General features: G+C 36.4%; 2 protein-coding genes across 3 annotated transcripts; one reads left to right on the plus strand and one right to left on the minus strand.

The window, feature by feature from the left end:
* The first annotated feature begins 2,406 nt into the window (after positions 1–2,406).
* On the plus strand, positions 2,407–7,175 carry LOC141599642 (uncharacterized). The gene is given in 9 exon segments (XM_074419718.1): positions 2,407–3,011; positions 3,741–5,148; positions 5,287–5,595; positions 6,149–6,253; positions 6,361–6,448; positions 6,528–6,649; positions 6,726–6,790; positions 6,962–7,057; positions 7,059–7,175. Coding segments are annotated over 9 exon segments (2,832 nt in total). The 5' UTR covers positions 2,407–2,462; the 3' UTR covers positions 7,149–7,175.
* Positions 7,176–8,874: 1,699 nt separating this feature from the next.
* Positions 8,875–15,670, minus strand: LOC141599643 (phosphoglycerate mutase-like protein 1). 2 transcript variants are annotated; one of them, XM_074419720.1, is made up of 10 exons: positions 15,437–15,670; positions 12,870–12,931; positions 12,643–12,750; positions 12,430–12,509; positions 11,810–11,972; positions 10,851–10,925; positions 10,685–10,773; positions 9,655–9,774; positions 9,495–9,539; positions 8,875–9,235 (listed from the first exon to the last, which is right to left on the minus strand). In XM_074419720.1, the coding sequence occupies exons 2-10, from the start codon at positions 12,927–12,929 to the stop codon at positions 9,130–9,132; spliced, it is 846 nt and encodes a 281-aa protein (XP_074275821.1). In that variant the 5' UTR covers positions 12,930–12,931; positions 15,437–15,670; the 3' UTR covers positions 8,875–9,129. The 2 variants fall into 2 exon arrangements, with proteins under 2 accessions (XP_074275821.1, XP_074275820.1); XM_074419719.1 differs by having other exon boundaries at positions 12,870–12,948; positions 15,437–15,629.
* Between the last annotated feature and the right edge of the window lie 4,017 nt (positions 15,671–19,687).

Consider the following 19,687-nt stretch of genomic DNA (forward strand, 5'->3'; position numbering starts at 1 on the left):
TACACAATCTTTTATATTAACAAGTTATATGAAACTTATACTCTAAGGATAGCATTTGTTAACACAAATCAAACTATATTATTTTCATAATTTTTTTAACGATATTTTTTTTTACCAAATCAAATGTATAAGTTTTTATATAAAAATTAGAAACATCACTTGAATATAATATAATATAATAATAAACGGAAATTTCTCATGGTACCCTCGAACTTTAGCAGATTACACATGTTACCCGTCCTTTTAAATTTCTACATATGGTACCCCTGTATTTACATTTTTCTTTCCCAGAATGCCACTAGTCAAACTTCTGTCATCACTCCGTTACTCCTCTAACTAATGACTCCTTTTTTTGTTATTTAATACACTAATAATACATAACTCCTTATTTTATACAATAAACTAACTTTAATATCTAAATCCCCAAACCACCCTTATCATCATCTTCTTCATAACTGCCGCCACTTGTCATGCCTTCGACGACCACCTCGCCGACGTCCCACACAGCCACCACCTTGCCGATGTCGGCAAACCAGTCCACTATGACCACTGCCGCCTCTCTCCTCTTTCCCTCCTCTCTCATTCCGCTCTCCTTCCACACTCCTTCCACACCGTGACTACCATGCCGTCACCACCAAAATCGACATCCACCGCACCACCGCACAACCTTCACCAATGCACACCCTTTTCGCATTTCTTCTTCCTCTTATCCTTTCTTCTTCCACCTGCCCCACAACCCTCTGAATATCGCCACCACTTACGCACCTCATCACCGACTGCGACCGACATTCCTTTATTAAAAAAAAAAGATTTGACAATTGTTGGTGGTTGGAGGGGGGAAGGTGGTTGACGGTGGGCTGGTGGAGAAAGGGCGTCTGGTGATGCCGCCTTTCTACTTTTTTTTGGTGAATTTTTTTTCAGATCTGATTTTTTTTAGTGGTTGTGGTTGTTGGTGTTGTCATTGTTAGCGGTTGGTGGTGGTTGTTGTTGGTGTGGCCAGTGGTGATCGAAGATGATGGTGGTGGTTGATATGGCGGTGGGTGAAAGTGGAAGCTTTTTGGGGTGATTTTGAATAAGATGATGATAATTGGTGGTTTGGGAATTTAGATATTAAAGTTAGTATATTGTATAAAATAAGGATTTATGTATTATTAGTGTATTAAATAACCAAAAAAAAGTCATTAGTCAAAGAAGTAACGGAGTGATGACGGAAGTTTGGCTAGGGGCATTCTGAGAAAGAAAAACGTAAACACAGGGGTAACATATGTAGAAAGTTAAAAGGAGGGGTACTATGTGTAATATGCCAAAGTTCGAGGGTACCATGGGAAATTTCCGTATCATTTATTTTCTTTAAAAGAGATATTTTAATCATATGTAAACAAATTAATAGATGTAAACATTAATGTTTTATAACATTTTTTTCATTATAACCAGGTTAATTAACCCGTTGCAACGCACGGGCTTTTAACCTAGTAAAACATTATTCCGTAATCCGTATATGTAATTTATATGATGACATGATTTCAAATAATAACTAAACTAATTCAATGTTAAGTATTATTATTAATGAAATTAATCTTTTACTCAAAAAAAAAAATATCAACAAACTGTTTTCTACCAGATTTATCCATGTATTTATTTATCTTTTATTTTCTTTGGAAGAGATATTTTAATTCTATGAAAACAAATGATTAGACATATATAGTTATAATTAAACTAGTATAGATCCCGCGCAAATGCGCGGTATATATAGAAATTTTAACTTTTACTGTATTACTTATAGATTTTAGATTTATATCTCATGAATTTTCTTAAAATTAATCAAGAGAATTGAGTAATTCCTTGAAGTGTATTTTTTATGAAAATATTTTAATTATCTCAAATTATTTTAATAAATTCTTTTTTCGTCACAAGTTAATAATAGGGGTAATACTGTAATAGTTTATGTTTATTATGTATAGTAGTCGTTTATAGTTTTATAAAATTTTTGTTTTATTTTAGTTAAAGGATTATATTTTTAAATTTGATGATGAAAAGATTATTTTTAATGAAAAATTGGTTTAATGAATGAAAATGTAATTTATTTCCGTATTTAAGCTTGAGCACTTTTGAGAGAAAATTTTAGAGAAATTTTATTCTCTTTCTATATAGGAAGATTATGACCATAATTACCTGTTAATATTTATGGTATATAATTAATTAGGAAGTAAATTTGTAATAAAAGTAAATATAGATAGTGAGTTCAATTAAATAAAAGGAAAATTTTATTGTAGAGTATCACTTAGGCGGAAAACTAAGCGGGAACATTTAGAGTTGTGTTAATCTTTTAGTATATAGGGGATTAATTATCTCGTTATAGCGCACATCCTTTCAAAATAATATGAGTATAAAATGAAATACGGAGTAAAAGTTAGTAAAATGAGTAAAAAAGTGTGGTGTACACATAAATTATCAACAAATCAATGGTAGCCCTTCTTCACTCATCCTTCCTTCCTCCACCACCATCACTCCTCCACCACCATAACAACAACCATCACCACCACCGCACTCTGACCACCGCACCAATCCGATGCGGCGGTGTATCACCAGACCCATGGACACTGAGCGACGGCAGCAACCTCAACAAACCCAAACCCCGTTCAAAACACGCCAAAAACCCTCTCTCCGACGACAACGCTCGCCGCATTATCAAATCCAAATCCCGCTACTTGAGTGCATTACGCCGTAACCAGGGCCCGCAAGCGCAAACCCCCAAGTGGGTCCGACGCTCACCTGAGCAAATGGTTCAGTACTTGCATGACGACCGCAACGGTCATATTTACGGTGGTCATGTTGTTGCCGCAATTAAAGCGGTCCGAAGCTTGTCGCAGGAGAAAGAGGGGAGGTATGATATGAGGTTGGTTATGGGTTCGTTTGTTGCTAAATTGAATTTTCGAGATATGTGTGTTGTTTTGAAGGAGGTTAAAGGTTGGCGCCAAGTTCGTGATTTCTTTGCTTGGATGAAATTGCAGGTTTATTGATTTATTGTTTATTTCAATTGGAATTATGCTGTTTTGTGTTTGATTTTGCTTGTTCTTGAATTCAATTCGGTGCATTTATGCTTGTAGCTCAATTGTATGTATGAATTATCTATGTAGTGGCGGAGTCGGGATTTTAAGTTCCGAAATTTAGGAAGGCAGCAGACTAATTTGGGGAGGGGGGGGAGGGGTGGGGGTCCGAAACAATTTTTGCATCACTATCGCCCTGCTAGCTCAATTGTATGAATTATTTGTATACTCGCGGAGTCAGAATTTTAAGTTCGAGAGTAGGATATAGTTCGGAAATCTTGGAATGCAGCAGACTAATTTTGGAAAAAAAAAAGTGAATTTTTTTTTTCATCATTATCACCCTGCTAGCTTCCTGGGTCCTGCATACGTGATAATTATGCTGTCAAGAACATGGCATGGTGCACATGACATATTTGATTTATTTTTGCTTACGGACATGAATATATTACTTGTAGCTTGAAATGAAGTGTGGGTATTAAACTATCAGGCTGGAGGCAGATGACAATCATACTATGTTCTTAAAATGCAATGTTGATTCAAGGGATAATTTGGTCGATAATTTCATGTGTTGGAAGCAGCCATTGTTTATCAGTTACCAATATATGTAGCTTGACCAGAATATGTGAAATTTTATTGCACCTTGTGTAAAAGGATTATGAGTAATTACTAAAGTTGTTTAAAAACATGGAGCAGTTGTGTTACCGTCCCAGTGTAATAGCATACACGATTGTCCTACGTGCATATGGTCAAGTTGGAAAGATTAATCTCGCTGAGGAGACATTTCTAGAGATGCTTGATGCTGGATGTGAACCTGATGAAATTGCGTGTGGTACCATGTTATGTACATATGCTCGATGGGGACGTCATAAGGCTATGCTAGCATTTTACTTAGCTGTGCAAGAGAGGGGTGTATTACTTTCTGTTGCGGTTTATAATTTTATGCTGTCATCGTTACAAAAGAAAGCGCTCCACCAAGATGTGGTGCAGGTATACAGGGACATGGTTGATAAGAGAGTGGTACCGAATCACTTCACGTTCACTATAGTTATTTGCTCATTTGTGAAACAAGGCCTTCTTGAAGACGCTTTGGTTGCTTTTAGCAGGATGAAAAAACTCGGATTTATACCTGAAGAGGTCACATACAGTCTCCTTTTAACAGCAAATGTAAAAGAAGGCAGGCAAGATGAAGCATTAAGGCTTTACGAAGAAATGAGATCTCTAGATATAATACCAAGTAATTATACTTGTGCTTCGCTTTTAACTCTGTATTACAAGAACAGAGATTACCCAAAGGCTCTGTCTCTTTTCTCAGATATGGAAAGGTATAAAATACAAGCCGATGAAGTCATATATGGTTTACTTTTAAGAATATATGGGAAGCTTGGGCTCTATGATGATGCAGAGAAGACCTTTGAAGAGGCTGAACGTCTTGGTCTTCTCGGTGACGAAAAGACGTATAACGCAATGGCACAAGTGTATCTTAGTGGTGGATTTTATACAAAAGCCTTAAATACAATGGAGATGATGAGGTCTCGAAATATAGGCTTCTCACGATATGCCTACACAGTATTGTTAAAGTGTTATGTGATGAAGGAAGATCTGGAATCTGCTGAAGTGACTTTTCAGTCTTTATATAACACGGGAATTCCCGATTCAAGATCTTGCTGTGACATGCTCAACCTTTACTACAAACAAGAGCTGTTTGAGAAGGCTAAAAATTTCATTGTTCAGATTAGAAAGGACAACATTGTGTTTGATGAGCAGCTATGCCGGACAGTGATGAAGATTTACTCCAAGGAGGGCATGCTTAAAGAAACTAAGATATTTATTGAGGAGATAAGGGCAAGTGGATATCTGAAAAACAGCAACTTTATTCGCACACTTCACATGATTTCACATGGGGAAAGCGGGAAGATTGAGAAAGAAAAAGGATCTTTGACAACCTCAGATGTACTTGATACCAATGCTTTGGAGCTTATGCTTTACCTCTACTTGGCCAGCGGTAATGATGTCAAAACAGGATACACGCTAGATTTATTGCTTGGGGCTAATGATGGATTATCCCTCGCAAATCAACTTGTTGGCAAGATTATACGTGAAGGTGAAGCGTGCTTTTTTTTTTTGTCTGTTTGAAACTGTCTTTTTATTTTTACGTATATTTAAGATTGTAGTTTGATTACGAGCCTAAAGGATTTCCTGTGTTGGGTATTTTATGAAGATTGGCTCTGAACTTGTACAGGCGACACATTTCGAGCGGAAATTCTCTTGGATTTATTAATCAAAAGACATGTACAACCTCAGGGTGGGATAGCTTCCATGATAAATTTATATGGGAAACAACAGAAGTTCGAAATTGTGAGAAAATTGTTTGAAGCCGTGGCTGCTTCTGCTGTTTGTGATGCTGAATTATACAATGCAATGGTTGAAGCCTGTGTCAAGTGCGGGGAACCAGAAGAGGCTTATCGGCATTACAAAGAGAACTTAGAAAGAGGAATTAATTTCAATTGTGTTGTTGTTAGTGTCCTTGTGAATGGTCTAACAAATCAAGGTAAGCTTTGGATCATCTAGATTTGCGTTTTTCGTACTACCTCATTTATATTATCCCCCTTCGACTTCGATAATCAACTTCGACCATTTAATCTCTTCAAATATATGTTAATGTACAATGTCAAATTTGTCACCTTCGATTTATCTAAATAATTATTTTCATATTAGTTTTTTTTTTTTTTTTTTTAATCAAAGCTGGAAATATTGTATATTGTGAGCAAATACAGTCAACCTTCATTATCAGTCAAAAGAGGACAGTATAAATGGGATTGTAGGAGTAATAACTAATATGTATCTGTATAAGAGGGGCCACTTTGTTTAGATATACGGAATACAAAATAAAGGATTGATGTTCGTAAGTATAGGGGGTGTGAAATTTGCAGTGTCTCATAGTCTTAAGTTCTATAAACCAAAATGGTAAAAGTGCTGCAACTATTGCCTCTTAACTGGTCTCTTGCGTATACTTTTATGTCTATCCTCTTCGACCCGTCATCTGTTTTCTGTGAGGGATTCTTGATCTGTTTCTGTGTGTAATGTGGCATTTCTATTCTCAGGGAAGCATAAGGAGGCAGAGGATGTAGTACACAGAAGTTTCCATTCCAACTTAATGCTCGACACTGTTGCATATAATACATTTATAAAGGCAATGTTGGGAGCAGGTTTGTTTTGTTTGTTTGCATCACTCTGTTTTTCTGATATGAACAGTGAGTTGTACTCCCTGTATTAATAGAAACCCATGAACATTCTTTATGCTTATCTGTCCCAGGCAAATTGCATTTTGCAATCAATATCTTCCAGCGTATGCTTTCTGCAGGAGTTTCACCATCAATTCAGACGTTTAGCACAATGATCAGGTTAGGCATTATATCTCTTCTCCTCTGATTAACGGGGTTGCCAATTCTAATCAAATTTCTGGTCTGTCACTTGGTGCAGTGTTTATGGAAGACAGAGGAAGTTAGACGAAGTGGTTAAGATTTTTGATATGGTGCAGAACTTGGGTGTTCCTATGGACGAGAAAGCATATACTAATCTGATAAGCATATATGGGAAATCTGGTGTGTAGTATGCTTTATAACGTTTGTATCTTGAATAGGAAATGTGATCTCATTAAACATTTCGACACCTTTGCAGGAAAGGTTGAGGAAGCGTCTGCGTTATTTTCAAAAATGCGGCAAGAGGGCATACAACCCGGAAAGGTGAATCCTTTTATGTTGCCATTTGCCAAGTCTTGGTTTATATCTTTCTGATTTAAGGGTGGTGGGTATTGAAAAAAGCAGTCAGATGATTTGCTATGTGAAAAATAATTATCCTTGCCAATTAAAATATAGTGGCATTCAGATTCATGACTTGTGCCGCTGATTTTGCAGATAAGCTACAGTGTTATGATGAATGCATGTGCAGCTGCTGGACTTCATTCTGAGGCGGAGGAATTATTGAAGGAGATGCGTAGAGATGGTTATGCCTAGAGATTATCACCTAGATTTCGTCACTTACCTTGCTCTTATGAAGGCTTACACAGATGAAATGAAGTATCGAGAAGCAGAACAACTGTAATATCCATGCAGGAAGAGAGAATACAATGTATGTGTTCATTTTAATGTTTAATATCCTTCTGTGTTAAAGTTTAGATGGAGGGATTTGGAGTAAAAGATGAGCGTGGAGGAAACCATAGGATGCTAATATCCTAGATGACGATTTTGATAATGATCTTTTAGATTTTGAACAAAGAGTTTGATGAAGCACTGTCAGATCTCTCTTGGGATGAAGATGTTTCTGATTTCGATGCTGACAAGTATGATGAGAAGTTAATGATGATGACAATGAGGCTATGTTTTGTTCATTTCCGAAATTGCCAAGACTTTTCGGGAACAGAAGAGCAAAGCTTGTCACATTATTCCAAGACAATGATCATGTTGTGCTTGTGTTACTGGAAATATATCTTCATGACAACCCAGGTACTCGTATATCTTAAATAAGACTAGTTTTCTTAGAAACTATCGTCACATTCTTCCAAGACACGGATCATGCTGTTGCATTGGGTTTTTAACTTGTGTTTTTTCTTCCTTTAACAACAGACTCAGCTAGGGTTTGACAACATACTCGAACTTGGCCCAAGGGTTTGTAAACGACAGCATCACTAAAGTAGCGAGCAGCTCACCCAAAGTTACTCTGGAAGTTCCCCGAAGAAAATATTCAAGGCGAAGGACTATCCCAAGGACGAAAATGTCCGCCTCTCCATCCCCACAACTCTTCAAATAAGAGCCTTGGTTGCTGACTTGTTTCCTTGGCCTTTCAAGAAGAGATCCATCATCAAAAATGCCTGAAAGAAGCAAATTTTCTCCCTTGCTCGACAAACTACATATTGGATCTAATCATTGAGGGCGGTAAATTTCTTGAACCCAACTTGGTAAGCTTTGGACATTTTCAAGACCGTTGTTGAGAATTACTCGAAGAATAAGAATTACTTGAATAAGAAGAATTCCAATGTTATCAAGGCGAGGCCTTGGATTGGCCAACAAATATTAGGATTGTCACTTCAGCAATCTAGAGATGCTAGGTTTATTATCGATGTGAGGAACCTTCCGATGTCTTATAGGATGAATTACAATACGATTACTCAACTCAAAACTCAACGAAAATAATACATTTTGATTTCTCAACTCAACTCAATGAAAATAAATGATACATTTTGATTTCTCAACTCAAAACTCAATGAAAATATTTACTTCCAAGTTCAAATAGGAGGGTTCTTCAAAGCTTCATAGAAAACATACAAAAATATACCGTGATTGTACGTTTGGGTTTTAAAAAACTTCCTATACATTGACATTCTTTTTCTTTTTACGCATTATGAGGTGTGTGATTGCACAGGGACAGTTCTAAAGGATTATTCATATTAGCTTACCCAAATTATTTTGGAATTAAGGCTCTGATGTCGTTGAAATATGCAATACTATAAAAGCTCAAGTGCAAGTTTAATCAGTGTCCCAATCTCGCCCCCTCTATTCAGACAAAAGTCTTGTCAGCCCAAGTTATGGGATATAATTAGAGTTCCACACAATCGATACAATACAAACAAGCGACATATCACGTCATTAATAAGATCCTCCTTGATAGTGGCACTGTGGACCGAAAAACTGCTTTGCAGCAGACTATGAATCGATGTTTACAGACTCAATTCCTTCTGACACACTCATCTGAGATAACCTTTGAGGAGGCTTCCCACTTCAATGGACAATTGAAGAATCCGGGGTTCAAACCAAGAACATGCCAACTGAAAGAGCTAATGACATTGGCCATTACATTCGAGTTGAATTGAGATCAGTGATGAATTTGTTCATTAAAATGGCACATCTGCCCAAACTACATACAGTGATCGAGCTCACACCGTTTCAGGCAAGCAAGTTGCGTTTCTAAGATATCGTCGTCATCAAATGACTTTGCTGCTAAAACAACTTAAATACAACTTCTTACACCAAAATAAGACTAATTACATGCAACATGAATCTAATTTTCCTATTATCATCATAAGCGCTCAAGAATTTTCACTTCCCTTGTCATCAGCAACATCACTAGCAAGGTCCGGCCCACAGGGTATCTTACCCGGATAATTAGTGATTGATGCATTAGATCCTGTCATACTGAAATCGCGACACAATTAACAAATCAAGTCTATACTCTATCAGGACTTGCATTGCATACGTGTGTCTGTCACGGACACAAGTACAACTTGGACACTTAAGCCAAGAACATAGTTTTTTTATTTATAGAATAGCCATGTCCAAGACTTAGATACGCAACCGTGTCCGATACTTTTAATTAAGTCTTAAGTAACATAGATCAAGACAAGCTAAATGTTTTATTTTCTTTTATAATGCATTAAAAGGACAATGAACTCACTTCCTATCAACGATGACCATCGAACGAAGCTCACAATTTCCAAACCTGCAGATGTCAAAAGCGATGGGTGAGATATCGATGTTTAAGTATCAAATGTGAAGAGATGAAACATTTATAAGCTCTGAGATTGTGGCAAAAGAAGACGCAGATTACTACTAACCGTTTACACATGTCATCTTTGATTAGAGGGTGACAGTCATTTCCAAATTGACTCAAAGTATGAAACAAAAACCCACTGTGAGTTACCACTGCTATTTCCTTCTCGTTCCTTGTCCATAGCCTGTGTGATGCAACAAGAACGGAGAACAATCAATTGACCAGGCACGTAACGAATGGCAAATTTGAAGGTTACAAATCTTACAACACGCCTAAACAATATATTATAATCTAATAAAATTGTTTGTACGCATCCTAAGCGTGTACATTGGTAAAGCTCTATGAAGCTATGAAGTTTTTTACCATGCCATCTTCGTCATCATCGGATAAGGGATTCTATGCGTCAAAACGTTGATAAGCGGCAAAATCAAACATGCAGCACAAAAGTTCTACAACTGTGAGTAGGTGGTGACTATGAGTTCATGTTGACAATCTTAATACATAGAACCAAATTAAACGTATTTTAACACTGCTGTATGCATTCCGAAATATATGCATCACAATTCACAACTACTAATCACACCAGCAGCCCTATTAATATAATCTAATAGAATTATGGCATACAGAGATGTTAAGCAGGGGTACTCTTAGGCTTTATCAAAGGTATGTCATATATTCTGATGGAAAATAGTTTTCCGAGACTGATAGGCGATAACCATGACTGTAGTTAGCTACCCCTCCCCCTCAATTTGTAAGCCCGATCCTAACCAAGCTACTTAGAAACTAAGAGAATGTAACATTTGTTAAAGGCAACTGTCCTGCCAGTTACACATTATGAGAAATCCATGTTCCATAAGACAAAGGTCAAATGCTCACATACTAGTTGGATAATGTTTTGCACAAAATTGTAACCATAAATATGTATGCAGCTCCTCATATGATTTACTACTATTTCATCACCATAAGCCAGATCTCCTAGTTTAGCCCACCATCCATGAATAGAAATCACACGAAGAATATTATCTTATCCAGGGGTAAAATAATGGTAAAGACTACGATTAAAAAGAAAAAAAAAAAAAAAAAAATGCACAAACCAATTCATAAACTTCATTCCCCTTTCTGCAACTTCCGCTTTCGTCTCTCGAACATCAGCCTTCCATAAAACATCTTCATCACTTTCAATCTACAAGCATAAACAGTATTTCAAAATCCATTTTATCCTGCTCTTCACGTAAAATACTAGATCCAAAAGTTGCATACCTGCGAAAAATCAATTGCAGGGAACATACACTGATATTGATGAATGTGTCTCCTCTGGTCACAAGGATGAACTCCCTAATATCAGAATTATAAGAAGGAACATCAGCCAGCATACTTCTTAATGTAAACAAAACCACATAAATAATAGAACAAGTAATTCATTCAGTGTAAACAAAATAGTTCCATAGAGACAAAAATTACTAATCCTTGGTTCTAGACTAATTCTGAATAAAGCAAAATGACTCACTAAAATGGCTACACCTCTTTCTATTTTAAAATCATGCAATTCTGGACCCAATTTTCATTCCGAGTCATTCAGAAATAGCCTTTTGTGTGATGTTGATGCACGGGTAAGACTGTGCAGCTCCGACCCCATTTCCTCGCCATTTGCAGGAGCCCTTGAGGCGCTTGGTTAATGAGGTTGTCATTATGTTTGAGTCCAATTTACATGCAACAAAATGAGAAGTCATATATTCTCTCTTTTCCATAGAGCGAATTAGTATTGAGATTAATTCAAGTCACAAGGGTGTAACTTGTAAGTGTAAGTTTAACACAACATAACTCCCATGTGTATGGTCAATTTCTTTGGAGTTGCAAAATCATGACGGAAATCAATAGCGCTATGTTTTCCGCAGAATGTTAAAAGATAGATGAAGATTCTCAATGATTACTCTCCGTGTCTTCATCTAGTATAGACAGCTCACATGTAGTGTGATCAACTAAGCTTTCTCCTACCCATCTTTGGCAAGCTATTTGCTACACAGAGTCATAGACTCCACAAAAATTATCTTGAAATGGGGTGAAAGAAACTGTAAGGACTTTGACGACACTCTTGGTTCAATTGTCACTGCTTCTGTGCAATATAGGGAGTGCAATGGCTTCATTCTTGATTTTATTAACAATCTACTACTGAAACGCTATCAATAGAGGTATTTGCATAAAAATGAAACGAAACAAACCAAATGCTCACGGCAGAGCTCAGCAGCCATGATAGGTGGGCAATTTAGACTTGAAATGGCAGCACGGTCACTGTTTCCAGCATTTGCCACCATTAGAGGTAGCACATCCACTCTATCAGTATAGCCCTCACCACCAAAGACACCAACAGCAGTCTGCATAGTCCTGAATACAAAATTAACTAGATTTTCATACAAGTGAACCACATGCTATTTATATGCTAAGAGAGGTTGTTTACGGATGACCCCTAATGAAAATTAGGTTGAGAGCTGCATCAATTAACTACTACTTCACATTAAAAAGAAGCGCAGTTAGATTAGTGAGTAAAAAACGGAGGATAGGGAAAGGCAGAGAGAGAAAAATATGTACCAGCTTGTAATATACAAGGTACAAGAAAAATGAATTTCAAATGTTTAAACACTTGAGCTTGGATAAAAAGATAGAGAAAATGAGAATGTCGCAACCTCTCATATAGACCTATTTATTGTACTCTGTATGTGTTCATCTTTAGGGAAGGGGAAAAACGAAAGAGACTTGCACATGTATAAACTCATGTAAGATAGTTAAATAAATACTTTAACAAGAAAAATGAACCACTATAGAGTGAGAGCAAGTAGCATACCTTGACAATGGAGATGTAACGACTAACTCGATTCTTTTATGCAGGCCAGCAGCATGGACATGTTTACGTAAGCAATCAACCTGTGAAGATAGTAAAATCCGAAGAATTAAGCTAACGCTCTTAGAAAACACTACAAACTCTCAAAGATGGAATTTTGGCAGTTACTAACAGACAATTCATTGCTAAATGAGACCTACATGATGGTTTCCTTACCTGCTGCCAACCTAATCGAGTCAGTGGGGCATCAAAATATTCAGGTTTCATGCACGCTTTGTAATTCTTGTCACCTTCTATATTGTGAACTCCTTGTGCATGTCTGACCTAATTAATAATTGTAAAGTCACAAACAAAGAGAAATACATTTCGTAACCAGAAAAGGGTGATATAATGGCATCTATAAACCCAGATGTATGAATTGAAATAGAAAGCACATCACTCACCAGGTGGACAGTTTTGCAGCGGTACAATGGATATAGACTTGGGCCATTTGCATGGTCCATATCTGTTGAAAATGAGTAACTAGACTTTCAGCAATCAAAAGCCCATTAGATTATCAGTTATCACCAGGGTCATTCCATTATCCAACATAAGAATGAGGAGAAACAAAATCTTTAATCGTGAAAAAAAGGAAAGAAATAAGCCGAGAACTGACAGTCAAAGTGTCAAACACAATTAAAACGACACAAATCACAAAAACTGAATCTATCTCTGCTTAATTATAGAAATAATCTTATACTAGATGAATACAAGAAGAATCAGGAGTATCAGGACCATTCTAGTATTCTACATCCAAGCTAGATTTTCGATCAGAAACTACAATGATTAAACGGAATGAGAATGATATATTTTAGGAAAAGGAATAAATACAGCCTTGTGGTTTCAATGTTTATAAAGAGAAGCATTTTGAAATGCAAAAATGAAACTGCATGCATCTTAAACCCAGAAAAGAGCATATAGTACTTGTGAGAATAGAAAGGTAAATTCAATCCCAATTGATGGTTACATTCACTATTAAGTCAGATTTTCCATGAATTTTCCTTTTTACATGTAAGGGCCAAAATCATGATATATGGCTTACATCAGAAAACATGATTCAGCTACCTAAGAGTGTGTTTGGATTGAGGGATTTGGAGCGAAAAGAAAGGGAGGGAGAGTAGGGGATTTAAAATCCCTTCTTTGGATAGGAAATAAGGGTGGAGGGAAATGGAGGGGGAGGGATTTGGAAGGATCCATTTTCCCTCCTCCAAGGCAAATCAAAATCTCTCTTCAATAGGCAAGATTTGGAAGGAAATTGTATCCAAACACCCACACCCCATTTGCTCTCCCCTTCCCTTCCCTCCCTTTCTCTTCCCTCCTTCCGCCTCCCCTCCCTTTCCCTTCACTTTTTCTATCCAAACACACCCTAAAGGTGCGACACTTAGGGCTTGTTTGGATAGCAAAATAGGAGGGAAAGGGAGGGGAGGGGGATGAGGCGAAAGGAAAGGGAAGGAAGAGAAGGGGAGGGAGAATGATACATTTTCCGTCGAAATGTTTCCTATGGTGGAGAGATTTTCATTTACCTTTGAGGAGGGAAAATGGATCCCTCCAAATTCCTCCCCCGTCCATTTCCCTCATACACCAAATGGTATCCAAACAACGGATTTTGTATCCCTACCTCCCCCTCCTCTTCCTTTCCCTCCCAAACCTTCCATCCAAACAAGCCCTTAAGGATCTCTTTCATACCTTGGAAATCATTATCTTAGTTTGTAAAAGTGCACTTTGGAGACGCTTAAGCCCAGGGATCAATGCGGCATTAGCCAAAATGCCTCGGTGTGCCTTGTAGAAAAGACACAGCCAGCAAGGCACGCTATTATGCAATTTCAATTTTTATTTTTTTTCTGTTAGTTCTTTTGTTCTATTTTCTGGTGTAAGCCATAAATCATGATTATCCCTAACTTTTACTTTATTACATGCAAAACCTCTTTAAAATCGAAAAAGGGTATATATCATTACATTGCACAGAAGTTTATCTTAAAAATACGAACTTGTTTGCAAAAACAGTGCGCCTTTTGTCTATGAGGCACGTGGTTTTGCCACGTGCGTGTGCTTTATTGCCTCGGCGCATCTTGCGCCTTTGAAAACTATGATCATTGATTACTCCTGACCCCTAACCAATAACAAAACTATAATAAACCTTTAGATGAACTCTAGGGGAAACCTAATGGTTGTCCTCACTGTCCTGTGAACATCAAGTCTCGAACTAGTTTGGGAGCTACTGAGCTAGTTACGCTACACAAAAAGTTTCCCGGCATAAATTTTTTATCAAGAAAATCCCTTTTCTAAAATCTATCTTCAGGGGCTAAACTGAGAATAGAACTTCAAACTGAAACCGCTCCTTAAGTCTTGTATTATGTTATCTGGAGTTCTGGACTCAGGTACAGGATGTCGATAAAGTACCTATCCAAGGGTCAAACTCGACAGGAAACAATTTTGAAGATATAATAGGAGTTTAATCAAGCTAATTATTTTCACAAACTCTTAAACTGGTCATTACTCCTACTTGAATCAAAATATTCAGTATACAGACATCATCAACATAGGCCAATGCGTCCAAGGAAAACTACGACAGTGGGACAATAGGGGTCAAATGTACGCAGCCTTGATTATATAAACTATTAAAAGGGTTGTACGACAGTAGGACGATACGGGTCAAATGTACGCAGTCTTGATTATACAAACTATTAAAAGGATTGTAGGACACTAGGACGATAGGGGTCAAATGTAAGCAGTCTTGATTATATATAAACTACTGTATTAAAAAGGGTTGTCCGACAGTAAGACGAAAGGGGTCAACTGTTGCAACTCCAAACAATAAATAAAACTATGACAACAAATGAATCAAAAACGAATCAGAATTCAACAGAGAAAACAAACAACATCATTAATCAAGCAAAGAAGAAACCCCAAAAAAAAAAAGATGAAAAATGGGTCAAATAGAGGTAGGGAGGATAAGGAAAAAGGAACTCACGAAAGGTTGGGAGAGAGACGGAAGAGAAGGTATAATTGGAAAATGATTAGCAGCCAAGAAAAAGAGGAGTTGTAAATATGTAATCTTTGAACATTACATATAATAAGAGTGGTGGAAAAGGAGGAATGAAACATGCTCAATTGTGAAAGTGATCGTCATTCTTGCACTTCCTCCAAGGTTCCATTTTGTTTGGATTATTGCCTCTCATTTGTCTCTTTCCATTTTATAATTGATGAATTTTGTCCTTTTTAGTTACATCAACTAGTTTTGGAACCCGTGAAAATCACGGGAACGTTAATAACTTTATAGTTTTATGTATTTAATTTGTGCGATGACTCAATTTTCTCGTTTCAGTTGCAATGAATTTCTTTCAATTGCTTTTTTTTACGTAGTTGCTCATTCATGGACGCACTTTACTCTTTTACGGACTTTTTGTCATTTGTTTTCCATACCTTACCCTTCCCCTAAAAAACCAAAAAAACAAACACTCTAAGGGGGCGTTTGGTTGGAGGTCTATAAGAAAGGAAAAGGGAAACAAAGTTATTGATTTCCTTTGTTGGTGTTTGTTTGACACAAACAAAGAGAATGAAACTCCCTTCCTTACCCCTCAATCCATCTAATTCCTTACCCCCACCCCCCCAAGGTATGAGATTTCATTACCCTTGTTACCCTTCAACCACCTTATTTACCTACCACCAAACCAGTCACCATCAAGACGCCATCACCACCACCACCACCACCAAAACCACCACCAGAGCCACCCCACATAAACCAACATCACAACACCACCGCCACAACCCCCATGACACCACCACCACCATCACCATCACCATCACCACCACCACAGCCAACCTACTGCCACCACCACCACAACGCCACCGCTGCCACCACCATCACCACCACCACAACCACCCCACCTAAACCACCACCCGCACACCAAAACAAACCATAATCCACCACACTTCATTTTGTTGATGTAATCAAACAACTAGTTAAGTTTTAGGTAATCCTTTACCTTTCCCCCTCTTACCCTTTCTAATTTCCTTTCCCTTTCCCTTTCTCTAACCAAACGCCCCCTAATTCTCTTCCTAGATTAATCAAATCCGTCAAATTAATTAACTATGAACACTAATTCTCATATCGATTAAGTTATAATTTGTCTTTACTTTATTAACGATTTTAGTGTGGATTATACTATTTAGACTAATGAAATTAGGGGTTATAGAAATAATTATCAATTGAAAATTTATGGTCCAAAACTCAATGTTGAAACCTCGTATTCCAAAACGCAGAGGAGAGAACGCTAAGCCTCTGACATATGGAGTAATGGAGGCATGAAGCAATTGTTCTGACAATGTTGAAAATCAATTCACTCTTCCAAAACTTGTGAATTTTTGGTTCTGCCCTTTTCAATTTCTAGGTTCTAATAATTAAGCAACCTTGTTATACTTCAAGTTTGAGAATTTTGCCGAATTGTTGCCATTTTTTCTTACAAAATCGCCATTTTTTTGGGTTTCCTGTTGAGCAGTTTTCTGATGATGAATATGTTTGTGATTTCGATCCGCACGCGGTAAATAAATTCTCGTTTTTTATGAACAATTGAATTGGAATGAAGAGAAAATGGAAAATAAATAAAAGGGTATAGTGGTCATTTACGTCCATGAAAGAGTAAAACCCGTCCATGAATGAGCACCACCCTTTTTTTATTATTTAACTATTATTGCTTTGATCGACTTATAGAATATGATTTCGAAATGGATGGTTTTGTTAATCCGACAAACATTTAAGTGCTAAATTAATTACTCTATTGATTGATAGCAGCTTGAGTTTTGATGGGTTTTCTTGATTGCTTTGACATGGTTTTGTTTATTGCTTTGATCGACTTAAAAAATAGGGAATATTTGAAAATGTTTAAGAAATAGCTACTTCATATGAATTACTTTGAAAATATTTTTTTAAGCATGTCATTAGACTCGAACTTGATTGGAAAGATAACTTTATGGGATTATGTCTTCTCCTTTTTCGGTCTTATACTCTTACTCTCCCGTCACAGTCATTTGTTTACCTATTCTATTTTTGGATGTCGGTCATTTGTTTACCTTACTAATTTGAGAATGTTTTTAGTGATAATTTAATAATCCACACTCATCTTAGCCCACTTGTCATCCAATAACATTAGCTATGAATGGTTGTTTCATTCCTTAGTCTTTGTGCCAAATGCAAAGGTAAACAAATAATCAGGATAGATGGAGTAATATTTCCATATATCTTGATTTTAGTTAAACAAACATTCAACCAAAATTCTACGAAGTTCTGTAGAAACCCATATGCTTAATGTATAGGGATGTTCACTATAACCAACACATATTAACGTTGTTTTATTTTGTGAGGGAGAAATACATACAGCAAGTGTAAACGATTGACCGGAACGGAGAGAGTATCAAATACTGAGGTACTTGGTATGGCATCTCTCCTAATGGACATCAAGATCCATTTAGGATATGGCTATAAAAATTACTCCGTATTGTCAATTGGCATGAGATTGTACCTTAAACTTATACTCCCTCTATTCAACTTCACAAGGCCATTATGCTTTATCACATTTGTCAACGCGGCTTTTACTCGGCAAATATCTTTAGTTACGTATTTGCAAAAATTATAAAAGTTAAATATTTTTAATGTACTCTTAAAGACAAATCAAATAAGATCTCACATGAATATATTTTCACTTATGTATCGAGAGAAAATTGAAGTTGAATGTCCGCTTGTGAATAGTGTGCAAAAGAGATAATGGCCTTGTGGAGTTAAATGGAAGGAGTATACAATTATACCTCATACCTAAAATATTTAAGGTAAGTATGAGTTTCATTTATTCCAAACTCATATCTTGTATAGTATTAAAGTGTTGGAAGACTCATATCTTGTAGTACTAAACTGTGTGAATTTGAAATGAGATTTAACACTACAAATTTTGAATGACCAATACACCTGACTCGGAGATTACAATTATTTTCTTAAGACGGATACACAAAGTTCAAAGATACAATGCAACAATCACTTTTGGATAACTATCAACCCGCGTTCGGGATGATTCAAAGAATGGACAATAACAAAAAAAGTCTTTACCCATTGTCAAGTCTCATAAATAAGTTAGTACATATATCCACCAAAAATTTGAAGAGTTGTGGATGATAGCATTGAGGGCATTGACAATATTTTTGAAGAAACAACACTCCGTCTTGATAACTTTTACTCCCATCTAAAAAAAATACTTGCACCCATCTGAAAAAATACAAGTCACAAGACATAAGGGTTTGATAACTTTTACTCCCTCTTTTGCATTGTTCGTTTTCACCATTCTTGTTAATCCATTTTCAAGATAATTATTCACTTTTGAAATAAATAAAAATGGTCAAGACTATTATGTATTATAGTATTTTAAATTTTATGTAACAAATTGAAAGGTTAAAGAAAAAATCAAATAGAATAGTGGATCAATCTCTTTAGTCAATGCAAATCAACATAAACAATAATTATTATTATATGGAAGACAAACTGTTTTAAGCCTTTGATGCTGCAACTCAGAAACGGTCCATACTACTTAGACAAAGATTATTGTAAGAAGATAAATTCAACAATGTATACTACACATTTAGTAATCCGCATCATTATTAGAACCAATAATTAAATTCAACCGTGTTACCTTCAATATAATGTACAAAAATTGTATGGAGTAATTTTGTGAATCTCATCTTGAATACAATAAATACAATGTACAGTACATAGTACAATTGAATATAAAAATTGAAAGAAAACTTACCAAAAGCTTTTCACGGAACCACAGAAAGGAATTCCGAAAATTGAGGAGTGAATTCCGAAAATTGAGGAGTGATGACTATTACCGTGACCTTTAAATGGAAATGGTTAATGGAATAAGTGGAACAATGGCATGCATAATCTGAACTTGAGGATTGACTATAGCAAACAAAAGAAGGCGTATCTTATTTTCATTGGAACATGAAGAGTATCACACTTGTTGAACCTTATAATTTTTTCAGAGATGCTTTTAGTTACCTTCACAAAAAAAATAAAAATCTTAGGTGAATGAAACCTAAAAAAGCAAATACAATAAGCAAATACATGCATATGTAATCATCAAACATAATAGGGATATCAAACTAAATAACAGGTGACCATTTTTATGATGGAGAGAAACTTGGAAATTCCTAAGTTGAATCATTGACAGTCTAG

This window comes from Silene latifolia, chromosome 9 (assembly GCF_048544455.1).
Source record: "Silene latifolia isolate original U9 population chromosome 9, ASM4854445v1, whole genome shotgun sequence".
In the NCBI taxonomy this organism is placed as follows: domain Eukaryota; kingdom Viridiplantae; phylum Streptophyta; class Magnoliopsida; order Caryophyllales; family Caryophyllaceae; genus Silene; species Silene latifolia.